The sequence below is a fragment of the Copadichromis virginalis genome, linkage group LG22 (genome assembly GCF_057382275.1).
Source record: "Copadichromis virginalis isolate Kocher_CV1m ecotype Utaka linkage group LG22, C_Virginalis_male_GT1.1, whole genome shotgun sequence".
Lineage (NCBI taxonomy): Eukaryota > Metazoa > Chordata > Actinopteri > Cichliformes > Cichlidae > Copadichromis > Copadichromis virginalis.
Window position 1 is genome coordinate 7,256,119 of NC_140638.1, and position 27,496 is coordinate 7,283,614.

Consider the following 27,496-nt stretch of genomic DNA (forward strand, 5'->3'; position numbering starts at 1 on the left):
ATTTTACTTAAGTTACTGAAGCAACCTTGCAAACAGGTGTTGTAAAATTACTGTTAAAAGAAAGACTGAGCAACGAGTTTTAGTTTTGAAAAGTCATCAAACTGCCTCTCGTGCCAAGCTCCTCTTTCAACCTGATATCAGCAGGAATATATATCACGTATGGTCAAACAACAACTTCTCTGTGATTTTCCAGTATGATTTAGGGGAAAAATACTGCTGGGTCCTTATTTTGGACCCATGATGCATTGTGACTCTGTAAGATGGCAGCAGGAGAAGTTGCTCTAAACTCTTTGAATTTATTGCATTTTGTTTTACGGTGTCGTTTGTGTCAGCTTGAAATAGATCCCACTACAGAGAGAGTTCAGCTGAGAGTCTGAAGTTCGGCAGGGGTCTAGACAGCGAGTAGACTGGAGTCTGGAATCTGTGTGGATAAAATAACAGGTTCCCTCGTCACATCGCACACCACATGACCCCTCAACTCTCATTATCCTGAGGGCTCATCTGCATGTGTGTGTGCTGGAGACAGGTGCTGACTAGGTGACTGAGTACACAACTCCATTCATGGTCTCCAGACACATTTTGTCAAAGTGTGGTTTTTAGTATCGCTTCAACAGCAGTGATGGTCACACAAGACTTCACATGCTGCCAGCGGGCAGAGTGATACTTTCTGTTTACAGGCAGTGATACTGAGGCAGATAAACATGATGACATTTCACTTTTTCTCTCTCCCTCTTTCCCTTCTCTTCCCACAGTTTGGACCAACGTGGAGCCTCGGTCGGTGCCAGTGTTCCCTTGGCATTCGCTGGTCCCTTTCCTGGAGCCCAGCCAATCGGGAGCAGCTGCCCAGCCCGTTGATGGCCAACAGCTTGTCAATCAGAGCAAAGGTACCAAATGACCATATTCCTTTTCTGTACACACGACCTCGTAAGGTTTTACCCAGGAGAGGTGTGCCGAAGATGGATTCGTGCCCTAAAAACAGTTTTATAAACAGTTTTCCCACAATAAAATATTCATAACAGGAAACGGCATGCAGGGATATGTTCTCAAATAACGCCTGCCAAAACAATCAAGTAGAAATCAACAGCCAAGTCAGTGTTTCCCAAAACAGTTGCGACAGGATTGCAAATCACCACAGTTGGTGTTCACACCATTATTATTCTCGTAACATTGTTGATAACACTATTTATTGAGTCAAGTACTGAAATCTATTCAAAGACTGATTTGAGCAGGTGGGGATTGTCAGTAAGCTACAAGCTAATTTGGAAACAGAAATCTCTTTTGTACACATCTTAATGGGATTTTATTTTAGGCCCTTTAAGTCATATTTTTAAGAGCTGTAGGCTGTTTAAAGAGGTTCTGCTTACCACCTCTCTATTTATATCTGCTACTGGAGTAGCTTTGCATGATTCACAGTTCAAAATAAACAAGTAGCTTTAGCTCCTCCCTCTTCAAGCCAGCTTTCATCTGATTGGCTGCTCCTTACAAATAGAGGTTTGAACAGCAGGAGGAAACCAAAAGTACTAAAAACTGTCTCACACCCAGCATTTTGAGCTGTCTGAAGCCTGAGCCTTTCAGCCACAGGGATTTTACATGTTAACCTCATTATTTGAGACTTCATCCATGTTTAATATGATCTCTACCACTTTAACAGTGCATACCACATATGAGAGAAAATAAGGGTCCACTTTAAGACCTGCTTCGAAGGTCACAACTTAAAATTGCTTGTTTTATCTGCTCAGAAAATCAGAGTAGCTGGTGATAATTTCCCAATGAGCTGACCTGCTCATGAGTGTTTAGCAGCATTTGCTGCACACACCAGCATTTTCAGCCAATGTTAGTGTTTTTATAAATACTTAGCCACCTAGACATCACTCATTAGTTTTTGGATTACCAGTTTGAAGGTTAGAGTTTGACGTTTGGCCCAGTGCCATCTCGGCTCTGTGAAACCGAAAATGACTATATTTAGATGAGAGAATAGAGCTAATCAGCTAATGCCTAGCTAATTTGGTTAGCAAAGTGTATCTGTTATATACACAGACTGTATAAGTGAAGACAGTGCAGTTTTGATCACTAGTTTCTACTTCTACTGAAATGCAGCACAACGTTTATTGTGCAAATTAGAGTTTGAAAGCAATATGAAGCATGGTGTGCTTTAGGGTGGGCCTACTAAGAGTTGCTGTGTAAGCATGCAACACCTCTTAGTTTCTCTGTGAAATCCACCATCACTTATCATGTGTGGTTTCAAAACATCAAGATGACGATGCAGAAATACTGAGCTTGAGGCTTCACAGTAATGGTAAACGGTAAATGGCCTGCATTTGTATAGCGCTTTACTTAGTCCCTAAGGACCCCAAAGCGCTTTACACTACATTCAGTCATTCACCCATTCACACACACATTCACACACTGGTGATACCAGTGGCACTGAACTGCCCATTTGGTGACAGTCGGTGGTTATTTACAGTAAGTGGCTTTATTATCTTAGAAGTCCGCAGGGTTAAAAACAAAATTTTCCTTGCTGAAGAAAGTGAACAGCCAACTCTTTTGATGATACTGAGAAATACTTTTGCTAGAAAATTAGAGAAATAACATCGAGAAAACAAAAGTAATATTAAGAGAGTGAGCAGAGAAAGAAAACCCCACTCTGTTTCGTATCTGTGAAAGTGGAATAGATAACTTCGTTGGACCCAGATCACCATGATCAGACTGCACCAAGTTACAAAATGAACATCATGCTGTATTAAATAAAAAATAAAATTAGCTTTGGAGACTATAAACTCATGAGGACATTATTTGCTGAGGCCTTAAATCATGTAATTTTCTCATAAACGTCTGCATCATAAGACTTCTGTTTTTGCCACTCCTGGATCCACTTTTTAGACCCAAAAGCTATGTCTTATTTTATTTTGTTAGATTTGTTCACCACACAGCCTGACTGACTAAATGCTGCAGAGAGTGTTAGCTAAATAAGTAATGGTGAATTCAGAAGTTGAAGCCAGTCTCTGTAAACCCGTCAAACCTTGAAAACAGAATAAATACAAGGAATACTCGGCTAAATCTTTCAGTCTGTGGATTTAATGGACGCACTTATTTGATGTACAGATTTAGATTTTAACTTTTCAGAGAACAGTTTCTTTATGTTTGCCTCCATCTTACACAAGTATTTTTGTTACTACAGCAATAGATTATAACATAGATTGAGTCAGAGCTTGTCACACCTCCCACAGACAGTTGGCCAGAATACCTGCCATCAGCAAGCTGCATGCAGAGTAGCCCCGTGTTTACACATACGCCACTGTTACTTTCATAAAGCTTCTCCACTAACTGGCACATAAATCGCTTTTTTTGGATAATATTTTCAGAGCCTCGCTGTGCTGTAGCTCTGGTGAGTGACGGGCGGTCAGGTCCTCCAGACCTGGAGAGAGGATCGCCATCATGTCCACCCCCAACGAATGACAATCCTCCTACAGACAGGGGTGGGGTGGACAGCGAGATGGAGAGTGACACAGATGACCCGTAAGTACAAAATGTTTGTTTGTTTTTTCATTTTATGCAGAGTTTCTTTCTGGCGAGTGATGTTTCGACGCGTACAGGGTCTTTTCATATGTTTTATTTGCTTGGATATTGAGGATTAAAGCCATAAAACGCACTACAGTCAGCTGACTTCAGTTCCTGTGGGCATCAAAGGACAAGCGCATGATTTGAAAGTGCATTAAGACCAGGAAGTACCCACTGCTGTTAAAGTGACCTGGAATTTCTTAATTGTTTTTTCTTTCTTATTGTTTTAAAGAGTTTTTATTCCTGTGAAGCACTTTGAACCTTTATATATGATTCAAGACTATAGAAGTGGTTGTGAGTGTACATGAGTCCAGGAGTGCCATGGGATTTTAAGTCAACCAAGCTTTATTATTTTAACTGCACAAATGGAATTTACATACATTCAGTGCCCTGAATGACACATCAAAGGTCCTGATTGGTAGAGAGGACAACATTTGTGAGGGGGAAGATTTCTTGTGTGGAGAAAACAAATAAAAACCCCTAAAGATGAAACAAAAGCTATCAGGAGAAATTACTCCAAAAGTTTCCTGTTTATGACTTCAGCTGGACTGGGGGTGTCAACGGCTTTCAGCATGAGTGTGTCATTTGTTTTTGAGGAGGTAACCACTAATGCCATTGTGCCAAATGAGTTAGAAAGGCACTTGAAGACCAAGGGTCCCCTTTCAGAGAAAGTTTGGCTACTGTAAAAGAGCACAGGATGTTAACTAGAGACGGCAAGAACGTGTGCTGGATTGTGTGGAACTGTCAGATGATGAGGAGTGGGGTTTTAGTTTTAGTGGGGCTTATTGCAAAAGCGTCTTCATCTGACAATAAAATCAAAATTGTCATTCATGTCATTCTGGATAACATAAAGGGCTTTTTCTCTGCAGATGAAAGCTTGATTTCTCTTTGAAGAAAAGCTAGAAAACCACTGAGCTATACAAATAAAAATGGCCCGACTCTTTGCAAACAACTGCAAAGAAGGCATGCGAACAAAAACACTAATAATGATGTGCCTGCTGACCTCAAACAAGCAGCCAAAGCCTGATTTTTAACACGTAACAAAAGTAGAGCTGAGGCTTGTAGCCTCCATTACAGCACAATCTGCATGGCCTCAACATTTTCCTGCGAAGTGCACTTTGTTCTGTTTGCCCTGTGTTGATACTTAAACACTAAAAAAAGCTCATGTGTGTAACCTCATTAGGATAGAGGCTTGAGCCTGTGTGTGGGACTGTAGCCTAGGATTCATGTGGTTCACTGGTAATGATGCAATAAGTCGTCTCAGGCCGTGCACACAAAATAAGGAACCACAAGGATAACGTTGTGTCTTTAAAGTCTAAGCTCTTATCGATGATGACCCCAGCCCATATTCTGTGCTATCAGAGTATGTAAATATTGCTTTTGTTAAGCCGTTCTTCCAAGTGTTGGCAATGAGGAGGGGGGAAAAAGTCATTCTAACTGATACGCTTAAAAAACAAGTTGCTTTTTGCTTTTCTCCAAAATATACAGTTAGAGTTTTAAAAAAAATAGCAGATTATATGTAAGATATTACTTTTTTGAGTACAGGGGCCAACATTTATGAGTGCTGTTGGAGAAGAAGTGGAATAATCACAAAAAACAATAGATTGAATTTAAATTCAAGTGTAGAGGGTAGCGTGGTCCCCTGACCAATCAGAAGCCAGTCGACTGCCGAAGCGGTTTAGGTCTTATTTACATGCAAGTGCAGTCTTTATATCTGTCTGCTACTCACATATGAACTCAGTCACTTCTTAGAGCGAAATAGCAAACAGTCTGGAAATCTGTTTATCAGTAGCTGCTTGCTGGTCCCCTCACTTGCTGCTGAGGATATTTTATTCTAAAGTTTTTGTGTGTGTTTTTTTCAGAGTCTCGCTGAAACAACAGAGTGTTGTTAACCAGGGACCTTCTGTCCCTTCGTGCTCCATTTAAATGGTGTCAACTCATTTTGAGCAAACACTTCATACATAGTGTTTGTTTCCTTTCTGCGACTCTCGGTATGACTCATGAAAGCGGGTAGTAACTGTGGATTATATTAGATGCAGTTTGTCGGTATAGTTTGAATCTCCAGCTTTAAAACTCTCAAGGACTCTACACTTGGAACAGGTGTATTGAAATCCACCTTTGCCAGCAGAATTCAAAAGAAACAAACAACTTTTCTATCAGCTGCATCGGTGTGTGTGTGTTTAAGTGTGTGTGTGTGTGTGTCTGGCAGGAGTTGTATAGTCTGTGCTTGTTCATTCCTCTCAGTCTCAGGCTGTGTCTTTACATCTGGCGGGGTTATTGCTCTTTCAGAGTGACTCAGACGAGCTGCGCGGCTGTCTGGCTGGTAGTGTGGTTATGAATGTTTCAGGGTCACTAGGCTCACAAAGGCTGCTGTCGCCAAAAGAAATAGATCAGCAATATCTTAACGTTACACTGCTTACACCTGTTATCTGCCTACATCTCAATGGAGAGGACAGCGGCATTAATAAAAACAAAAAGTCTGCACATTTAAAAAGAGCCGGTATATTAGCTCCACTACCCTGTTTTTATGTTATTCGTTATCAGCCTCTTGTTATCGGTCCATTCCCAGTCTCTTGCTTTCTTTTTCTGCTTTTGTTCACTGCCACACAAAAGTGAAACATCCCCCTACACAAGCACATTCACACATACGCCTATAAACAGTACTGACTTTACCCAAAGTCCTTCTAGAAGAAAGTGTCTCCACTTGGCAGTTGTTCCTGTTAGCAAACACTAAGGCCCTGTCTGAGTGAGTGGGGAGAGAACCATAACATTTGCTGCATGTAAAGAATCGGTAATTAAATCTGATTAAAAACTGGCTTAAAAGTCAAAAAACTCCCGACGTTGTTTCCGTGAAATCTGCCAAACTCCCCGACGGAAGCTTGTGTGCCATGTTTAACGTGTGGTTTAAACATGACCATGCCATGAGAAAAACACTATTTAAATTATTTAACCCTCAAGTCGCCGAGCTATTTTAGTTTTAGTAACTGTGACCTCCTTACCTTACCGTTAGTTGCAGGCTTATATTTAAGATTTTTGTTTGTACGTGTGCAGAAACATCTTCTGCAACAGCAAATGTTGCTACGCTAAATCTGTTAGCGTAGGTTTGCTTCAACACACAGACGTGGGAAATTCCAATCAAATCAGTAGCTGTGATGTCAAAAAGCACATATATATTACCGTTGGCCTTCCCACACCAATGGACCAATTGTCATTAAAAACAATGAACAGTTGGAGTAGAGGTGAAAATATTTCCTCACATAAATTTATGTCGGGAAACTTTTTTACAGTCAAAACTACCACATCAGCATATTTACATATGTGTCTGGGGCAGTGTTGGGGAGTAACGGAGTACATATGTTATGCTATGCCCTCTATATTTTTGGTAATCCCACGCCGGTGGAAACCCCAAACAAAACACGCATTAAGAGGCTCTAATGCCTGTGTCTCAATCTCACGGCCTATGTCACCTCTACTTGCGGCCTGCATAATGACGTGACGAAATATTTTTAAAAATTATTGTTCAAATAATTATTTTTGTGTTACAGGCATAGCCTCATGGGCTAGTAACCTTCAGTAATAGTAATAATTCACACAGCAATAGTACATTTATGTAGCTGTAAAAAACATGATAATATATTACATTACTCTCATTGAGTAATGTAACGGAATACGTTACAAAATACATTTGGGGCATGTAATCTGTAATCTGTAGTTGAATACATTTTAAAAGTAACCTTCCCAACACTGGTCTGGGGTCATGAATTGTATATTTGGCTACTTGAGGGCTAAGAGCGAGTATCTAATTTTGAAGACTTTGTACACTGTATGGACAAAAGTACCGGGACACTTATACATGTCACCTATAGGAGCTGCTCAGCCTTCACAACATGGGTTTCATGCTGTGAAGCTCCCAGTGCACAGTTTTCATGCTGATGTTAATACCAGAGGAGTTTTGAAACTCTGCAGACTGTTGAGTCAGCAGAACGGCGGTAATTTTAACACCCTTTGCGCCTCAACACTCGGCGCTCTGTAGCTCTGCGTGGTTTGTCACTTTGTGGCTCAGTTGCTGTGGTTCCTGCAGTAATACTACCTTCATTTGAGAGTGGAGAGAGGAAATCTCACAACGCATCTTATTACAGCACCACGCTCAAACTCTGCAGTGTAACCCATACTTTCACAGATGTTCGTAAAGGCAGACCTCATGGCTCTGTGTTTGTGATTTTATACACCTGCGGCAACGAAAACACCTGAATTCAAACATTAAGAGATGTTTTTACATTACTTGTTGTCCATATAGTTACTCCTTCATTACCAGCTCAGTCCAAGTCTCAGCAGAAAACCTGAATAATTCTGCACTAATCCACGTTATGGGCCACAAACACTGAAGATACAGCGAAGATACCTACACCTGCACTATAATATCGAGTTACTGTCATGAATATGAGTAGCCCACGTGTTTCCTGAATCAGCCATCGATCGGCTCTATGAGGACAACCACTGTTCCAAACTGCCTGATTGAGAGTCTCAGAGTACCATGTCTCTGAGTCAAAACTAACTTTATGTTCTTCAGCATCAGAAACAGAGACAGTACTAAACCAAATAAGTTACATTTAGATTTCATAATGCCATGGTGTCAGTTATATATAACATTCCTGTTTTGGGTGGCTTTGGCATTTAATATAATTCAGCAACACCATCAAAGAGGTTTTCAACCTTTCACAAAATGACTGTGTTATCAGAGCTTAAAATGTGTTTTTCTTCATCAGATCTTCAAAAGTAACAGGAACACAAGTCTCTTTGTTTGGATCAATCATGCTTATGTATGTAACCTTCCCCAAAGGCTCAACCCTGATATTCTAATCAGTTAATAAAGTAAAAGTCTTAATTATTATTTTCCATACGATGGTGCTGTGTTGTTTAAAATGTGCTATAAACTTGGCTTTGTTAATGACTGTTTTGAGGGGTTTTCTGTGTAATATCTTGGCAGACATTTCTTAAGCTTGTTATTCCGATAATATCTTTTTACCCCATCCTAACTCTCTGACTCATTATTGTGTTGTTTTTTTTATATTTCCTTGTTTCCCATAGCTTAATCATTATCTCCATGGACACTGTAAATATTACTCTTGTGCCTTCATCTGCTTTTGTTTATTTATTCTTTCTTTTTCTTGTGTTTGCCATATTTGCCAAAAATGTTGAGTAGAAAAGAAAAGGAGAAGAAAAAAAACACCATATTCATGTAGTCACAGCTTGACACCGAGTTCACTGTCTAACAGACTTTCTGTCTGCCTGCTCACAAAAGCTTTTCTTCTAAACAGAGTTTTTTATTATTATTTCCTTTTATCTGACACCAAGTGTAGCAACAAGATTTCCTGTGTTTCCTGTCGCTCTCAGGAAAAAGTCTGAGAGTCAACACTAAACTATTATTCTTCTGCAGACGCCCTCAGATAATCTTTTCTAATACTGATAACTGGTATGTTCACATTTTAATTCTTAGTATTTCTACATTCCTGTAAGTTTCATTACTTTCCCCCTACGTCAAGTTTAATATCATAATTAAAAGTTAAATTTTCCAATTAATCGACACTAAATCCGTCTTTTGTTTTTTCTCATAAAATGACCAGTCATGTCTTTTGAAGATAAGGTTAGCGTTTTGTTTACTTGTCATTATGAAACTGCTCATTCATATGTAACAAAAAACTGTCATCAGCTGCAGCAACAGCTGTAAAATCATGTTTTTCTATTGTTGTGTTGATAAAAATAATCTAATATTGTACATTTTAGTTAGGTTTCTGTACTTGAGTACAGTGAACTCTTATCAACACCTGTACAGTTCTTAATAAAGTCATTAGACCACCGCACAATGAAAGGTTTATTTCTTAGCTACACTAAATTAACAGTATTAGTAATGACCAAAATCATTTTTTATGTTTCTGTAGTGGTTGTTCCACCAGTATGTGCAATCTCTTTAATCAGAATTGTATTTTTAATACTAAAATGTACATTTTCAAATGTACTGCTTGACGAAAAACTCAAAATATAGTAATGTCCATGATTATTTTTTGATTCACATGCCGAATTACAGTTATTTACACGCATTTATGAGAAGAAAAATTTGTTTTAGAAGTTAAATGTCACACTTGATTAATGTCTGACTTTTTTCTGAAACTCAGTTAGTTTTTTCTGTTTTTCCCGCCTAATCAATACCGATATAATTTTTAGTTTTACACAAAGCTTTGACAGATTTTTAAAAATATTTCTGTTTTCTTGGTGGTCTATAAAAAATCGTGTCAAGCAATGAATGCATATGGCTTATTAACACTTTCTCATCCCTGTACCGATACCCATGCAGTTTCTGCTGATCCAATACAGTCTTTTTCACTTTCGTGAGCAACTAAAATACTAATACAAAGAAACAAAAACTAGATAGAATCAACACTCAGTCTAACCACTATCTAAATTCACAGATTAGTTAAGCTTTTGTGCATTCTGTCAGATTTCTTTTTTCTTTTTATTATCTGATGCTTGTTTTCCTCTGACACCACTGCTCAAAACAGCAAGCAAACACTTTGATTCAGCAATACTTGGAATTTTAAAAAAATGCATTCAAACCATTTTTTTAGCTTGTGAAAGAGTTTATTTTTGGATGTTTCTTCCTTTGGTGATAGTTAATACTTCCAGTATTGTATTCACAACAACAATCTCTGTTTTCTGCAATCACGATCACCTTATACTCATGGATGATTATTCCATGTAAGGTTAAACAAACCTGATCCCACCTGATACCCTCATAATCAGCTAATTTATTTATAATTTTAGTTAATGTGAGTTATATAATAATTACAAAATTTGAACTTCATATTATGAAAATGTTCTGAGTTTCAGGCCCTCAGAGTACATAGAGGTGGGTAGTGATTTGGTCCCATATCTGCCATGTGTGACTGTTAAAAACTGTAACCAAATCTAAAGCCAAAATCATGTTTTAGCCCAGCATGTTAGAGACTCAAAGCAGCCTAATATAAACAACAGTAATGTTGAAATAATATTAAAAAAAGTAAAGCACATCACTGCATTTACCATTTATTTTAACTGCTGTTTACAGCAGCAGGTCAAACTAATGTATGTTTATGTATGTTTGGTTCCCTTTTCCCAGAACCAGTTCAGTGTCTCGGGGGGGAAATGCAGTTTCGTAGCAGAAAAAGCCGTTTCAGTGGAACTCACTGAATACATTCTCAGTAGTTAGCAGGCTTAATGATAGCGACGGTCGCTTTGAGGTGTCTGCACAGAGCTGAAACGCTACTAAAAGACAATATCAGCCACAGTCTGATCACCCTGCTGCCCTGTGGCAAGGGATACAAAAGTGTTTGCTGCTGAACCACAAGACTTTGAAGCCGTTTGTTTCATCAGTCTGAGACGACTCATCCACCACATTCCACCACAAACCTTTATTTCTATGACTTAATTATTTATTCATTAATTTATATCTTTTGTTTGGTTTTTTTGTGAGTAGCAAAGGGGATTTTTTTAAAAACCCAGCCTTGTTTTGATAATTAGAAATTACCACCGAGTCTCGAAGAGGTGAGAAACGTCGTGCCAAGTAAATTTACAGCAGATGAAAGATACACGAAGTGGAAAAAGCAACACAGATGGAAAGAACTGCTCCATTATTTCATGATTGCATAGAAAACTGCAGGTAACCACTAAAAAGGAAACATTTTTTGTGGTTTCTGCAGCACGACATTTCATACTGGTTAAGTGGTTACTTCATATGAAACGCCACAGTGAGCTGAACCTTCCCTTCCTGCAGCAAATTTGTGAAACAAATTTAAAACATATGAGGTGGAGGAGTGAGATATCTGAATAAGCAGGCACTACTGCATCAGAGACCCTTCTGCTGCATTGCTTTCCTGACTTGGAGTATGTAGCCACACTAGTATGCTTTTATATTTAAAAGGTGTAAATGTTACTCCAGAAAACCCTAAAACACAGACTTGTGATATCAGTGCTGACCTAGTTTTAGTTTCCATACTCTGGGATTGTTTTATAGTTAGACTGGAGACAGATTCGCTCCCTGACTGGGGCTTATCGCTCTCAGAAAATAAACATTAAAGCCAGGCTCACATATGCCTGGCGATGTAAGTCTTCTCACGTCTGTATTCATTTTACATTTTTGTGTCATCACTTGATGATGGATACTCATCCCAGTAGGACTCTAATGTGTTGCTATATTCGCTTTGTAATGACGAATATATTTCAAGTGTCACAATTTCTAGCCAAAATCACATTTTGTTAGAATGACTTTTGCCAACTTTGAGGATCAGTATCATAAGCTATGTTGAAATTTAAATAGCAAAACTGAACTGCATTTTAAATGTTCCTGTGGGGTAGGGGGCTGTTCATGAAAGGTCTCCCTTTTACATTTATGATACCAGGATCATCTTCTATCTAAAGTTATTGTAGGGAAAAATGGGAATGTCGAAGGTGGTCCTCACAAAGGAATCTCTGGTCTTTCTTTTGAGTTCTTCTCCTGTAATATTTTCTGTGTCACTCTGCTTCCTGTCAATGCAGTCATTCGTGGATGGATATTATTTTTTGGGAAACTGTGGTAAAACGTCTGGACAGAGGATAAAGCCTCAGACTGAGGAATCTCCCTTGAATTCCCGTCTCAGTCAGAGTCTCAGTTTCACTTTTCTTTTTGTGTGGATGCAGGTTTTCCCCGGGTTTGGCCAACGATCCATCGCCTTCCACTGGAACCATTAAGAGACGCACACAGTCCCTCAGTGCACTGCCTAAGGACGGAGACAGAAAGGTCAGTCCGGAGTGCACCCAGTCAACCAGCAGACAAGATGTAAAAAATAGAAGTGGAACACCAGATGGTGATTGCTTGTTAAATGTCACTACAATAAACACTCGTGTCCTCTGCCAAACTTTAACCAGAGGGAAAAGGACCACATCCGCCGTCCCATGAATGCCTTCATGATCTTCAGTAAACGCCACCGGGCCCTGGTGCACCAGCGACATCCCAACCAGGACAACCGCACAGTCAGCAAGATCCTGGGCGAGTGGTGGTACGCTTTAGGGCCCAATGAAAAGCAGCAGTACCATGATCTGGCCTTTCAGGTAAACAAACACCCTCAAATTCTTCTTCTTTCCTCCTATTTTATTACTTCTGTGCTTTTTCTTGTAATGAATTGGTTAAATGTTTTGAATTGAGTTTACTGCTAACAAGTCTAACACATTAGCCGCTGTAAACATCCAGTTTCAAGTGGCTTCTCTGTAATTATCAGATAAAAAAAAACTGGGGGAAATTTCACGAGCTGTGAAATCTGCACAGCTGGTATTCAGAAACTGAAACTGCATCAACAGAAAGTTGAAGACCTTTTCTCCTCCTCCTCCTCCTCCTCATCTTTCTCCTCATTCAGGTGAAAGAGGCCCACTTCAGAGCCCACCCAGACTGGAAGTGGTGTAACAAGGACCGCAGAAAGTCTTTGTCAGAGGGCCGGGGTACCCCAAAGGAGCCACGGGAGAGGAGCATGTCAGAGAGCATAGGTGTGTGATGATCACCTCTAATCTGCATTTTTAAGCTAAAGGGAAAAAAACCATCTGTGAATCGCTTCGAACCTTCATAAGTTCTGCAGTGAATTTTAATACCAACTGTTGCTATGAAGCATTGTTTTTTTTAGATCTTCACATAATTTATATGTATAAAACGTATCGAGTTTGCTAGCTGTAATATAGTAATATTACGAAATTTAACAATTTTTCCAAGCAAGTCAAAAAAATACTGGTGAACTGTACAAATCCATTTCTTACTCAGGTGATTTTACATTTTCATACCCACAAAAAAAAATCACCACATCAAAATGCAAAGCAGCATGAGCAGATTATAGAATGACCCCAGTCAGCTGGCAAGTTCAGATCAGGGGCCATCAGCACTCTTACTCTCACCTTTTTTGTCTTGGTGTGACATAAACACACCACTTTAGGTTACACCTGTGCTCTTTTACCCCTCCCTAAAAGCTCAAACTCACTCTGTTTTCAGGAAAGACGAGTCAAAGAGAGCTGTTGTTTAAAAAGCTCCATCTAGAGGAAATAAAACTCACAATGTTTCTCTAGATGAGCCAGGGGAAGGCTGAATATCAGTATTAAATTATCACAAAGTCATTGTGATTAAGATTATTTGCTATAATGGAGGAGCCTCGTCTTCAGTAATAAAGGGATTTGCTTGTATTTTATTATAAAATGCACAAAGCGTTACACACATTTGTATCAAGTGTCAGGCTTTTGTTCAGTATGGACAACAATAACTAAACCCCTCGACTGTCAGAATATAAAGGAGCGTTTCTGAGTATAAACGTATTGATTTGAAGCTGTATTGATCCGCTCCTTGATGATTCAATGTGATATTTGATCTTTGTTCTGAGTCTGCTCTTCTCTCTTCCCCAGATGCCCACTCAGAGTCCCAGGTGCTGGAAGGGAAGGGGGGAGGCTCGGGATGGCCGGGGGCATCGGAGCGTCGCGGAGGGATGTTTGGGGGGCCGTCTCACCGTCCCCGAGCCTTTTCCCAGAGTGCAGTGCACACCCTGGAGCAGAGGGAGTGGGAGAGAGACCTGGAGAAGGTGCGAGGTTGTTAATCTGTAGCTGCCAGGCAGCAAACAGACTCAGGAGATTTAAGACTGTGAAGAAAGCTGTTTCAGATCACTGGATACTACCAACTGGTTACTTACCAAACAGTGTAATTTCTCAGAAAAACACCCACGTAAATCTATTTAATGTGTCAAGTTGAGTGTATTTAACAAGTTTCTTAGAGAAAAATGCATCCCAGAGTGAAATGAAGAAGCAACAGAGTGAAGTAACTTAAAGAAACCCACATGAACTCAGCGGTTGCAGTGTTTGTGTGTGCCTCTGCACGCACACCGCAGACGTGTGTCCCTCAGACCGCAGAGCGTTTTGGCCGAATGCTGTTCAAAAGCAGTTCAAATGGACTCGCTCGATGCTTTGTGTGAGGGCTCGAGTTGTTGCTGCTGAAAACCCAGTGGAAGCTCTGGGGGAGAGCAGCCTCCAACTTCAAAGGTTTCGCCTTCTACTTTTTGTGTGCCTTTGAAGGTGTGAGACTGGTGTTTGCTGCTTCGCTCCTAATCACAGAGGAGTAGGCCTACATGCGAGCGCTTTTGTCTGAAGGCGTTCATCTGATGCCACGGGCGTAAAGAATGTATGCATGCTTTAATAATAGCTGCATTACTTCTGTCTGATTTCTTTAGAGTTTATAAACAGCACATCTTCCAACACTAACACTTTTTTCACGGGTTTCTCCCATATTTTAAGACAATCCTGTTTTCCTCCATCTCTCGGGGAAACTCCTGGGAATTTGTGCGAGTCTCAGACTTTATTGTAAATAACTGGAACACATGCATCTGTTACCAAGGTTACCTCGTCTGCCAGATTGTTTGTGAAATGCTGTCTACATACAGAATTCACACACCACATGTAATTTTAATGAGATTTTAATCCATCTGTAACCCACAACATGCATTAAGAGGTGTCTGTTTCACAGCAACATGCATCAGAAAGGTGACTTTAAAACACAGCAAAATAAATAATAATGCCTCGAGCAATGTGTGCGAGTTGCTGACTTCAGTGAAGTTGGAAAGAGGAACCTAGACCAGGATATGTGCACACATTAAACTAATGTCTAGGTCTGCTTTCTTTCATCTGTGCAAAATCTCTAAAATTAGAAACATCCTATCTCAGACGGATGTGAAAAATGAGCTCTTGCATTTGTTACTTTGAGACTGGACTGTTGTAATTTCTTACTATCATTAGGTTGTTCTAAAAGCTCCTTGAAAAGCTTGAGCGAGGCTCAGTTGCCGCAGCGAGAGTACTGGAAAGAGAGATCATATTTCTCCCGTACTGACTTCTCTTCTTTAGCTCCCTGTTGAATCCAGAACTGACTTAAAATCCTTTTTCTCACATACAAAGTCCTAAATGATCAGGTCTTGCTGTAGATTGAGAAGCCTCATAGTATGATATTATCCCAACTGAGCACTTTGTTCTCAGACTGCTGGCTTAATTGCGGTTCCTCGAGTTTCTAAAAGTAGAATGGTAGGCAGAGCCTTCAGCTATCAGGCCTCTCAGCTCACAGTTTGGATTCAGGAGAGAGACACCGGCTCTACTTTTAAGATTCAGCTTCAAACTTTCCTTTTTGATAAAGCATATAGTTAGGGCTGGATCACACATTCCTGAACCATCCCTTAGGTACGCTGCTATAGCCTCAAGCTGCTGGGGGACTTCCCGTGATGCACTGAGCATTTTGTTCCCCCCTGACCTTTTTACACACTTTTCACTGCATCTCAGTAATGTTTGTCTTCTCTCTCCCATAGTCTGTGGTATTTATTTGTCTTCTATGCTTTCCCTTTTTTACTTTTCTCTCCCCCGACCATCCCAGGAGATGGCTGCCCTTCCCTGACCCTGATTATGTTGCAGGTCTCTTCCTGTCAGAAGGGACTTCTTCCATCCTACTGTCATCGAGTGCCGCTTATTTATCTTACAGTATAAAGCACCTTAAGGCAGCTATTGTGAATTAATGCTATAGAAATAAAACTGAATTGAACAGCCACAACTTGAGGTTTACAAATCAATTACTCATACATGAAATATTGTAAAACCACCAAAGATACCCCTCCCCACTCATATTAAATTACACAACTAGTTGCAACCAAATTAGGACAAATAGTGATATCTCTGTGTCATGAGAAGAATGTGCAGGGACCAAAAACACAGAGTAGTTCCAGATCACTGGTTATACTGCAGGACGTAGCTTAAAAATGATTTATTTTACATTTTTCAGGGCAAACTTTATTTAAACATTCAGTAACTTTAGTGGCACTCTGTGTCACAATCACTATAAAATACTCTTGTCGTCCTAAAAAAAATAAATCTCCCATATTTTGGACATAAATGTTGGCTGGTGTCATTCAGTGTCGGTGATATATTTTAGAGAAATCACTTCATGTGCCGTCTTTCTTTCTCCACTTTCAGGAGGACGGCACAAGTTTGTTTCGCGGCCGTCCACCGCCTCAGTCGCTGTACCAGGGTGGGGCCAGCGAGGACGTGACTAGCGATGAGGAACGCATGGTCATCTGTGAGGAAGAGGGAGACGATGATGTCATGGGTGAGTGAGATTATCTGCAGAGTGATTTTAGTGAGGTTACAGTTTCATAACCAGAGAGTAATAGTTTCAGTTCCCATGATGGCCAGTAAACTTCTGTTTTCTTACTCAGTGTGACTCTGTCAGCAAATACCTAATGCTTGAAAAAAAAAAGTGTCTCTGTCATGCAGCCATAACACTTCAGCTGCTAATTGCTAGTCTTAAAATATCACGACCACAACAGCACATAATTCCCAGTGTAGCTGTGAAAGTCTGCAGGCAGCCTTAACAACCTTTGTCTCATTTGCTCTACAGAAGAAATCAATTCATAGTCATAGGTGTAGATTTTCCAGTCAACCTACAGGATACTTCCTTTTCACTATTATAAACATGTGTGTTAAGATAAGATAAGATAAGATAAGATAAGATAAGATAACCTTTATTAGTCCCACACGTGGGAAATTTGTTCACTACTATTGTTTCACTACGCCCAGTAGGAAGCTGAAGACTTTTGTTGTTAAAAAAATAATAATAATGACGTGACTCATAAGTATAACAATGCCTCTGACAGGGCAGGTCTCTTTCTTCATCATTAATCTTCCTCTGTGAGCTCACGCAGCTACTAGATCTTTTGTGACACAAGTAAATATCCCTGTCACGCACACAAACACATGGTATTAAGGATCTGCAGGAGAGAGCATGCAAATGCAGGAAACTGAGGCAAGATTAATAAACAAAAGGCAAGGTTTAAATGGCTGATAAATACTTAGAAGAGTCCAGTTAGGTCCAGTATTTCACAATAAAAGCAGAAATCTAAAGCAGACACATAGAAGGAAAAACCATAAATAGCATTAAAAAATGGATGTAGCCACCATGATGTCACCCACTGGTTGGTGAAATCCCACCGTTTTGGTGTGACGAGTGTGGGAATGAAAGGGTTTACAGCAAAGGCCGTTTTCACATGGACGTCTATATAACTGGAACCAGAGGCATCACCCCCTGCTGGTCATTAGAAAGAATGCAGGGTTGAAGCTTCACTTCTGAAGTGACGTTACCGCCATCTTTTTTACAGTGTGTGGATAATACTGAGAAAAACTGAAAGCTGAGAGTGGAGAGACAAGAATACAGTGGGTATATACACAGGACTGAGTGGACACAACTGAATACAGATGAAACTAATGAGGGCGGGGCAGCAATCACAAAGGAACAATAGGCAAAGAGAACGTCATCACCAAAATAAAACAGGAAATAAGAAGAAAGAAGGAGATTGACACATGGACAAAACAGGAGACAAAGACAAGGAAATATGACACACTTTGAAATAGAAGAAAGAGTATCAGTTAAATCGAAACAGGGAACATAAAGGAAAGGAAAAGGAAAAAAGACCTGACTTAGAATAGAAAGAATTCATTCATCACTGAGGTGAATACGGGACATAAGCACAATTAACAAAAGACCCAAAGGAGGGCAGAGTAGTGAATCGTGCCTGCGTGTGTGGATTCAGCAGGTGTATGTGAAATAAAACAGGAATAAAGAAATCAGAAATCCTCAGAGCCTCTGTTCTATTTTTAACTGTTATGAACTGTAATAAAGACATTTCAGCCAAAAATTCATGAAAAAGCCTTAAAGCGCTGGATGCTCTCACACATGAGACTTCTCAATGTGTCCACCACTCGCAAACATCCAAACAAAATCTAAACCCATGAAAGGTTTGAAGTGTGCTGTGTGCGTTTTGTGCACTTGTGCCGATATTTTTTGAAGAGAGTAAATAAGAAAGAGATCAATGAAATTGATAAGGCTAAAATGTTTTGTAGGTGAATAAAGAATAATTATTCTAATAATAAAAGGGGTTGTGTGATATTTCACCCTCAGAAGATTCATGTCCTGAAGGCTCCATCGACCTCAAGTGTAAAGAGAGGGTGACAGACAGCGATGAGGATGAACCAGATGGACAGGTACGTGCAGGGTTTAAAGAGATGTTCATTCAACATGTGTTTGTCTTATTTGACTTGTTCTTGGAGTCTGTAAAGTTTGAAATTTAGCACAAAGCTCTTTCTGTTTGATCGAAAGTGATTCTGAGTCATCAGCGTTAAATTAGCATCATATTGTTGGTGCTTTATTTTAAGGCTTTTTCTGCATTTCTTTATTCCCATCGAGCATTAAAAACCCACAGACTTTTCAAAGTTACTGTAAGTTGAGAAGAACTTCACATATTAACTTTCCCCCTTTGATCTCTGTGCTTCTCTCTTCCCTCCAGCATGGCTTCCAGCCTGTGGCTCGCTCCTCTCTCCCCTCCTCCTCTCCCTCCATCATTCACTCCGACTCCTCCTCGGCTAAAGGGAACGGTGGCGGTAACGGAGGAGGTCCTGAAGACGGGTCAGAGAAGAAGAGAAAGAGAGGCGCAGATGGAGGAGAGGATGAGAGCGAGGGAGCCCTAAAGACAGAGCAAGCGGCAGCGGGTGGAGGAGAAGGAAATGGAGGAGGTGGGCAGGGTGTCTCCTCTCTCTTCATCGCCCAGCCTCCTCCACCGCTGGCCCAGCAGAGTTTGACCCCGGTCGGCGTCCGCATGGCCCCCACGATGGTGACTAACGTTGTGCGCCCCATCGCCAGCACGCCCATCCCCATCGCCAGCAAGCCGGTGGAAGGAGCCATCACCCTCAGCACCCTGCCACAGGACAAGAAGGCCACTCTCCTGATTGGGGGTGGAGGTGCTCAGCAGCTGCCGATCACAGCAGGGGGTGGGTACCTGTCGTCCTCCTCCCCTGGTCCAGTCAGTGTAACCCCTGTAGGAGGCAGCAGCCTGCTCACTAGCCTAGGTCTGGGACCCGCTCAAGCAGTGGAGCTCCTCTCCCTACACATCCAAAGCCCCCTACCTGTCCTCCAGCTCCACCCCACTGCTGCCACCACCTCTTCTCTCACACCTCCCGCCTGCCCCACGACCCCGGGACAGGCGCAGTACATCCTGCCCACCGAGAGCCCCTCCTCCCCTCAACTCACTCACCAGCAAATCCTCTCCCTGCCCGCAAATGCCGCCCTGGCCAATGGCGTGCACTCGGGGGCGGGAATCAGAGTCAGCCCCGGGACTAGAGGTGAGACAGAGAGCAACGATTGGCTGAGAGAGAAAAAAAAATGGCAAAAAAAAGTAAAAATGTCTTTCTTTGATTTTTCTTTCTGCTGCTCTTCCCTTCACTACAGTAGATTTGATTGGCTTACATAAACGGGAGATACATGATTGACATGAGTTATGAGTGCCCGCCACCCGCCCACGTCCTAATCACTCTCTGTTCATAAGAAGCAACAGGACGTCATTCCACCTTGTTATCAGCAAGGAATTTCACTAGCATCTGTAGCTGAAATGTTCCCTCCGTCTCAGCGTGTCTCCACCCACCGCCGCTCCTCTGATGTCTTCACCTCCCCTCTTTTGACTCGATTCATCTGTTCCTCACGCTGAGTGATTTAATTCTCTCTCTCTCTCTCCCTGCTTCTCACTAATCAGTCCAAACCCAGTCGCCAGTCTTGCAGAGCAAGATGTTGGTTCCCATGGCAACAGTGAGAACCGGGTCTACTCCTCCTCATCCTTCCCTGGTGGCTCCGCCTCTTCCCGTGCAGAACGGCCCTGCGACAGGAAACAAGGTAAGAACACGGTGTCAGAGATAAATACCTGCCAGCCCGGTGGCTCGGAGCAGCAGCGACGTTAAAACCCGAGTGAGGCGACAACAAAGCAGATGACACGAGGACGTCCACGCGTGTTTTACTCATCTGATTTGGAGCAAAATTTTCTTTTTGAGTAAGAAAATTAGATTCACACATTACAAGCAGCCTTTTACTCTTATTTGTGAAGTTGTGTTGAGCGTTATTTAAATTAAAAGATCATAAAAACTCCACGTGTAGAATCATCAGTCAAATCTGATGTCAGAGTGCTAAATTTGCTACAAAATGAGGTTTTAAAAAGCTTTCTTTCCTCTGAAAGTGAAACTTCTACCTCTTACTTCAGCCCTCTTTGTGTTGCAGACTTAGGGTATTTTTCAAATCAGAATAATTTGAATGCCATGTCTCCTTTTTATAATATCTCTTTCAGTGCTCAAGGACATCCGATTTGTATCGTTAATCAGGGGACCTATTATGCTGATTTCCATCTCCATGTTTCTTTCTTGGACTTTATTTACAAGACAACTCTTATCTTATACTGAGTCAGTTCATGCACCGTCTGAAAGAAGCTATTTTATCTCTGTGATGACCATATAAAGATATCAAGTCTTTTGACAGATCTCTGTAAGCTTTTTAATTAGATGATGGTCGTTAACATTAGTGAGAGGGGCTGTCACATTTGTGGCTTTGTTTCTAATTCTTAGGAAGGAATTAAACTTTCTCACAAGAACAGAAAAGTTTAGTAATTTGCTTTCACACCGTGACCTGAACTGAGGGCGAATTACATGTACGCCATTGCTTTCTTTGTTTTTCGAGCTCAAAGGTCTGCTTGAGATGTTGTTATAGGCTCAGAAACCCGGCTTTAATTCTTTTGATTTCTCACAACCATGAAAATACATTGTATGTTTATAGCTTTTAAATACTGGATACATGACAGAGAGATGATAAAATATGAAACCTGTTCTCTAAAAAACTGAAACCTGGTGAGGAATTAATGGTGTTTTTCTGATTCCCCCACTCCAGATCATCCAGATCGCTTCCATGCCTGTTGTGCAGACCAACGTCCACCCTAGCGGTGCAGCAACAGTACATCCTGGGAGCCCCTATCCTGTTTCCATGGCAACGGTGATGACTCCCGGTGCTGCGCCCCCACAGACCGTTCTCCTGACCTCTCCACCCACCAGGTCAGTAACACAGGCCTAACACCTGAAAGACAAGCAAAACGTGCCCTGACTAAACTTTACTGGACTAATGAGTGAGCTGGTCAGAAAGGACTCAGAGACACTGGAGTTCAACAACTTTAAAAGATGCTGTCAGATATTGATTTTGGCTGGGTCATGCCATCGCTTAATGTGCTGCAAATGCAGATAAAGAAAGTCAACACTTTGAGCACGATTTAATTCTCCATTATCCCTTGCAGCCATGTGAACTATGACACCAACTATAAAAAGCCTTACACTTTGCAAAAGAGAACTGCTACATACGGAGAAGTTTCTGAAAGTTTCTTTAAAGCTGGAATCATGACTGAGTATTTTATAGACAGTAAACAAATTTACACCCAACATTTAAACCATATTTATTAAAACAAACCCAATAGTTATCTGATCCAGCTGCAAATAAATATTTTCTTCATACAGACTGTACAGGGGATGAATTTTGACTTACGTTTTAAGTACTGTTAGCGTCTTAAGTTATGTAACTACACAACTAACGATACAACTAATGAGACAGCAAGCAGCTAACTGATCCAATTTTAGAGCCTTCTGGAGAATTTTAGTGCATTTATGCAACACATCACATGGTTTGCTGTGCAATTAATTATACTAACAGACTGTGTGAGTTAGCTTTGGTGAGTTAAATTCTAGTATGCTGTTAGTCTGTTAGCAGATATGTGTCTGTGCATTGCAACCATACAGTTCATGGATGCAACTGTCTATTCAGTTACTTAGCTCTCCACTCGCTTGTCTTGTAAAACAATAACAGGGCTAGAAAACAGCATGGGAAAGGCAGGATAAGAGGGCATGAACACAGTCTGACAAAAAACAGACACGTTAAATATACACAGAGGGCTGACTGGGTAGCAAAGCAAAGGTGAAAGCAGTTAAGAAAGGCAAGTCAGACAATCAGGAAAGGAGGGAAAAGTAACAAAGGCAGGAAGTTAGATTGCATTAAAACACATGACTAGATTGCATTAAAACACACGACTAACCTAACTTTCAGAGTAAAATAGGCCGATTACTCACTGGCAAACATGAAGTCAAAGTCAGATAACGCAGAAGGAACTAGAAAACACAAAACCGACAAATTAGGACCATGATGGCGGTGGCTACGACCGTCTTTTACGTACACTAATCATTTTATTATTATTTTATATATTTTTTCTGGTCACTACTGATATGGCTTTTTTCTCGTCCAGGATCACGTATGTTCAGTCAGGTCCAGGTGTCACCACGGCAACGCACCAGCAGGGTCCACAACCCCCTGGTCCTGCATATCTCCAGTCTTCTCTGGCAACCCTGGGCTTCACCGCCATCGCCCCAGCTCCACAAACCCTGGTTCAGCCAGTCGTTGGTCAGCCTCCGCTACTCGCCCCAGCTCAGCCTCTAAGCTGTCAATCACAGAGCTCTCCGGGACAGACAGCGGGCACCACCGGTCGTCAGGTAAAAAGAGATTTGCACAGTATCAAATATCACTACAGTGTAGAGGTGTGAGAGAGAAAGTAATGATAAAGATGTGAAAACAATTACAAAATCAGTCTTCATGTACATGTTTAAGTACCAGACTTCTTCTAAAACAGACCCCAGACAGTTCAAAGTGACTGTCTCACCTGCTGAAGGAGTTCAGGGTGGTAACGCCCTCCTGTTTGTACTCTACATCCATGACTGCATTCTCAAACATGTCGCCATCATTGAATGCATTAGAATTCATATTAGAGAGGAAAATCAATAATTACTCAGTGTGGTGCACAGAGAACAAGATGCACACTGTAGGCTTTGTAGCCCCTGTTTTGGATGAATTCCCACCATCTCTCTCGGCAAAGTCTAAGTCACCACAATCATTAATCCCATATTTGGACGTGGCTGTTAATTTTAGAGAAAGAGAGGCCTTATTCTAACTGGAAACATCACAAACCAGTATGAGATGTGGATTTCCAAAGATCAAAAGGCTCAGCGGGTGAATAAACCCACCGAAAACATCACAACATCACTGGGATCAGTGAACCAAAAAAAGAAACTGTCCAACCTGCTGCCATCTGTCAAGCAACACAGAAATAAAGTAAAAATAACTATATTAACCCAACTTAAGTAATTACTAATTTATTTTATTAAAATGCTAATAAAAAAAAGTACTTCTGTAACTCGAGGCTGTAGCTTACTTATACCACTTTGTGTTGCCGTCAAAGTCACTGCTATCTTTTGGTTTTTCTTTTTAAAACACACACTACAGACTAGTTTTCCTCACTCGCCAGTGGAATATGAAATAGTTAAACGTCATCCGAGCACAAAACAAAACAAACACACAGTAATCAGCCTCAACACTAAGCCCACTGACAGGTGAAGTGAATTAGATCATCTGGTTACAATGTGATGGTCTTCTGGGAAACCTCGTGTTCTGGCACAGTCCACAAAATCTTCCCGATCAAGCATCAAAACAAGCTGGACATACAGATCCCAAAAGTATCGTTGCCATTGTCCAGGAGTTCACGGGACGCCAGCAAGGACCCGGTGCAGGGAGGGGTCAGACCTGTTTTTGGCAGCATCGGGTGGAGTGTCTTTTCAAACACTGTTGTTGTTCACTTCAGTCTATTTCACCCGCTGACATGCCTGGTTTCCTGTTTCCTTCTTCAGGTACTAACTGCCATCTACCCTGCACCACCCGTTGCTCTGCCCACTGGTGTGGTCTCAGTGACGCCTGTGCCGCCTGCAGGGGCGGCTCCAGCTCAGGACGTGGCGAACCCTCCCTCTCCGCTCGCTGTAGGGCTGCAGGGTTCAGCGGTGGCGACCCCTCACCCTGGCATGGGAACAGAGGTGGAGGTGAAGCACGAGAGCCAGCTGGATGCTCAGAGTGACGCTCAGGGGTTGTCGAGCTGTGTCACCAGCTCCTCGATGGGCACCTGTACAAGCAGCATCATCGCAGGTAACGGTCCACTGATTTAGAACACTGGTGGATTTATTTGTACTTATCTTATAGTGTAGTGTGGGCTTCATCAGACGTCCACTTCTAAAGGAAAATTACAGCAATGTGCAAGTTTTTTAACTGGATAAGTAATTTGGTAAAAATGATCTATTTTGTGTTTTAGTGAAAAAAGAGGAGGACACCACTTTGCGCATCAAAGAAGAAAATTTGAGGGATGGATATGAGAGAGAGAGACAAAGTGAGATGGACGACGAGCGAGAGAGCTGTGAAAAGAAGCGAGGCAGAGAGACGGAGAGAGAGGAGCTCAGCACGGGCAACAGCAGCAAAGAGGTGAACAAAGCCGCATGGGGCCTTCACTCATACTATAATAATACTTTTTATATCTGAAGTTTTTATCTGTTTACCATATGTTTCTCCGAGTGAATCAGAATCAAATCAAAAAATATCTGTGAACGATACAGATTCTTTTTCAGAACTTGTGTGAAGTGATTTTGGAGGTTTTCACAACAAATCACAATTTTGAAATACAATTAAGAGATTTTTGAACAACCACAGATCAAATCATGGTAGTCGAGATAAAGTGATCATTTTTTACATTTCACTTTTCTCCCACGAACCGAGTTCCCCGTCCTGAAAGGTCATGCCAGCTCCAGATGCTGCCTTCATCTACCACTATAAAATTAAAAGGAGGACTGGTGATATTTCAAACAACATATAGACAGATGCGCCTTGAGATTTTGGCTCGCCCTTCAGTGTGCATTGGGAGTGTCTGTAAGTCATTCACTTAGAGGAAGTAAAATGTTTCGACATTTGAGCCTGAGAGAGAATCAAAACTGTTGCAGCTGCTTTTGTCTCTGAATTGCATCAAGTGTCCGTCATGCAGTCTAATTCCAGCAGCTCTCCTCTGTCATCCTGCCCCCCGTCCTCCACCACAGACATCCTGCAGTGGAGGTGTGAGCCAACAGAGACCTCTGCTTGCCCACACAAGGCATCCACACATCAAACCTTTTTATTTTTTTATTCGAGTTACGTTTAAAGTTCTTTGAACTTTAAACCTTAAGTTATTACAATTATTACAATTATTGGCCAAAATCATTCTGCGTTCACAGGAGAGTTTAAAAAGCTCCTCATGTCCTCAGAAACAACCACACAAACAGTGCAACCTTTAACAGATGAAAACCTCTCACTCTGTTCCCAGGCTGGACCTCGTTCCCCACCTCCACCACTACCCTCAGGTTTGGACCCCCCTCCTCCTCCACCTGTAGAAAGAGATCCTCCCTCTTCCTCAAAGAAGACCAAGTTTCGGCCCCCGCCACTCAAAAAGACGCCTGACTCTCATGACAAGTAAGTGGGCTGATAAACCTTTATGTCAGAGGACTCCTGAGATTCTAACGTTGCTTCTTATATTTTCTACAACTGTGTGGGTTTGTTGGTTTAAGCAACCTCAGATGCGGACTGTATAAACTGATGTGAAACAGGTAAGTATGCATTTTAATGAAGCCAGATTCCATCTCTGGCTGCAAGAAAAGCTTTTATTAAAGTCCAGATCTGGTCTCGCCGTGGTCAGACTGAAGTTTCATAGAATCGTTGCCAAATCAGAGAAAAATAAGCCAAGTCTGCCAGCTCTTTCTGGCTTTCTGGTCTTGGTAAAAATAAAAAAAATAAAAAGACTTCCTTTCATTTTAACAGTTTACATATTTTCAAGCTGAGAGAGCGCATACAACAGGAATGAATCTTATGTAATTTTGGCAGCTTGAAGGGAAACTAGCAGCACCCTGGACAGGACTCCATTTGTTGACTTTATTAATGAGCACTTGTTTTAAAGCGTAGTGGCATCCAGGTCTGTTTTTAGTGCACGGCCAAACCTCCAACTTTCTAAGATTATGGTGGAAACTCTGTTTACTGAATGTGAGTGGGCAGAGTGCTTACTCTTGATGTTCTTTATTTAGATGGTAGGAAAGTAGCATGGAAGCCGCAGAGGCGAGAAAGTCACGGCAGAACTCGGCCTTAAGGAATGCGAATACATTCAGAAGTCGTCCCTTGATACTTGAACCACCGCACAACTGGACTGTGTTTGTGTGTGCAGGCTCCTCTCGGAGACGTACTTTGAGGAACGCTTTGCTGAGCTGCCAGAGTTTAACCCAGAGGAGGTCCTTCCCTCGCCCACTCTGCAGAGTCTGGCCACCTCACCGAGAGCAATCCTGACCAGCTACCGCAAGAAGAGACGCAACTCCACGGGTACGAGTCAGAAATTCAGAGATGACTCCAAACTTTAGATCTGAACAACTGATATCCTGTGGAACAAAATCTCCACATTCAAAGTCTCTGTTCTTCCTCTTTTCCTTTGCTTGCCTTTCATTATTCCTCACGCGTCCGTCTCCCTCCAGACCTTGAGCTGACTGGGGAAGACCCGAGCTCCCCGAGGAGAAAGACTCGTCGCCTGTCCAGCTGCAGCTCAGAGCCCAACACCCCCAAGAGCGCCGCCAAGTGTGAGGGAGACATATTTACCTTCGACAGAGCAGGTATGACGTGTACGGCACCTACAACCTATCGAGAGATGCCGAGATGGCCTGACGCTGGTCTGATGGACCTTTCTGTGAAACCAGGTCCAGAAGGCGAGGTTCCCCCGGGAGAATTGGACAGGGTTTCGTACTCGTCTCTGCGCAGAACACTGGATCAGCGTCGGGCCCTCGTCATGCAGCTGTTTCATGACCATGGCTTCTTCCCCTCAGGTAAGCTAACAGTAGATAAGACATGACGTCACAGGAGAAGCAACAAACTAAAGCTAGAATCATTATGTAGTGCAAACCTGTTAATAACAAAAGCAGTAATGATGAAAATACGTCACGGCTGTGTGCTTCCACCAACAACTTAAAAAGCAAAATCACTGTCAGACTGAAGCAAGGAAAGAAGAATTTGCATTTTTCAAATTATTATTTAATTATTTATTTAAGTGGGAGTTTCCATCGCTATTTTTTCAAGAAAGATGTTTACAAAAACACAGAC

The 27,496-nt window shown here is 41.6% G+C and overlaps 1 protein-coding gene across 5 annotated transcripts in view; it reads left to right on the forward strand.

Moving 5' to 3' along the window:
* Positions 1 to 27,496, forward strand: part of cica (capicua transcriptional repressor a) — a 51,358-nt gene that overhangs the window by 20,288 nt on the left and 3,574 nt on the right. For 2 of the 5 annotated variants that reach the window (XM_085446864.1, XM_085446865.1), the window contains exons 4-20: positions 753 to 884; positions 3,363 to 3,516; positions 12,268 to 12,367; positions 12,496 to 12,678; positions 12,981 to 13,107; positions 14,005 to 14,177; positions 16,597 to 16,729; positions 18,578 to 18,660; positions 18,963 to 19,794; positions 20,202 to 20,338; positions 21,377 to 21,537; positions 22,770 to 23,013; positions 24,202 to 24,490; positions 24,654 to 24,820; positions 25,689 to 25,834; positions 26,577 to 26,728; positions 26,878 to 27,222. In XM_085446864.1, coding sequence (XP_085302990.1) covers positions 753 to 884; positions 3,363 to 3,516; positions 12,268 to 12,367; positions 12,496 to 12,678; positions 12,981 to 13,107; positions 14,005 to 14,177; positions 16,597 to 16,729; positions 18,578 to 18,660; positions 18,963 to 19,794; positions 20,202 to 20,338; positions 21,377 to 21,537; positions 22,770 to 23,013; positions 24,202 to 24,490; positions 24,654 to 24,820; positions 25,689 to 25,834; positions 26,577 to 26,728; positions 26,878 to 27,222 — 3,558 coding nt within the window. The remainder of the gene's footprint in view (positions 1 to 752; positions 885 to 3,362; positions 3,517 to 12,267; positions 12,368 to 12,495; positions 12,679 to 12,980; positions 13,108 to 14,004; positions 14,178 to 16,596; positions 16,730 to 18,577; positions 18,661 to 18,962; positions 19,795 to 20,201; positions 20,339 to 21,376; positions 21,538 to 22,769; positions 23,014 to 24,201; positions 24,491 to 24,653; positions 24,821 to 25,688; positions 25,835 to 26,576; positions 26,729 to 26,877; positions 27,223 to 27,496) is intronic. The other 3 variants (XM_085446867.1, XM_085446868.1, XM_085446866.1) reach the window with 3 other exon arrangements.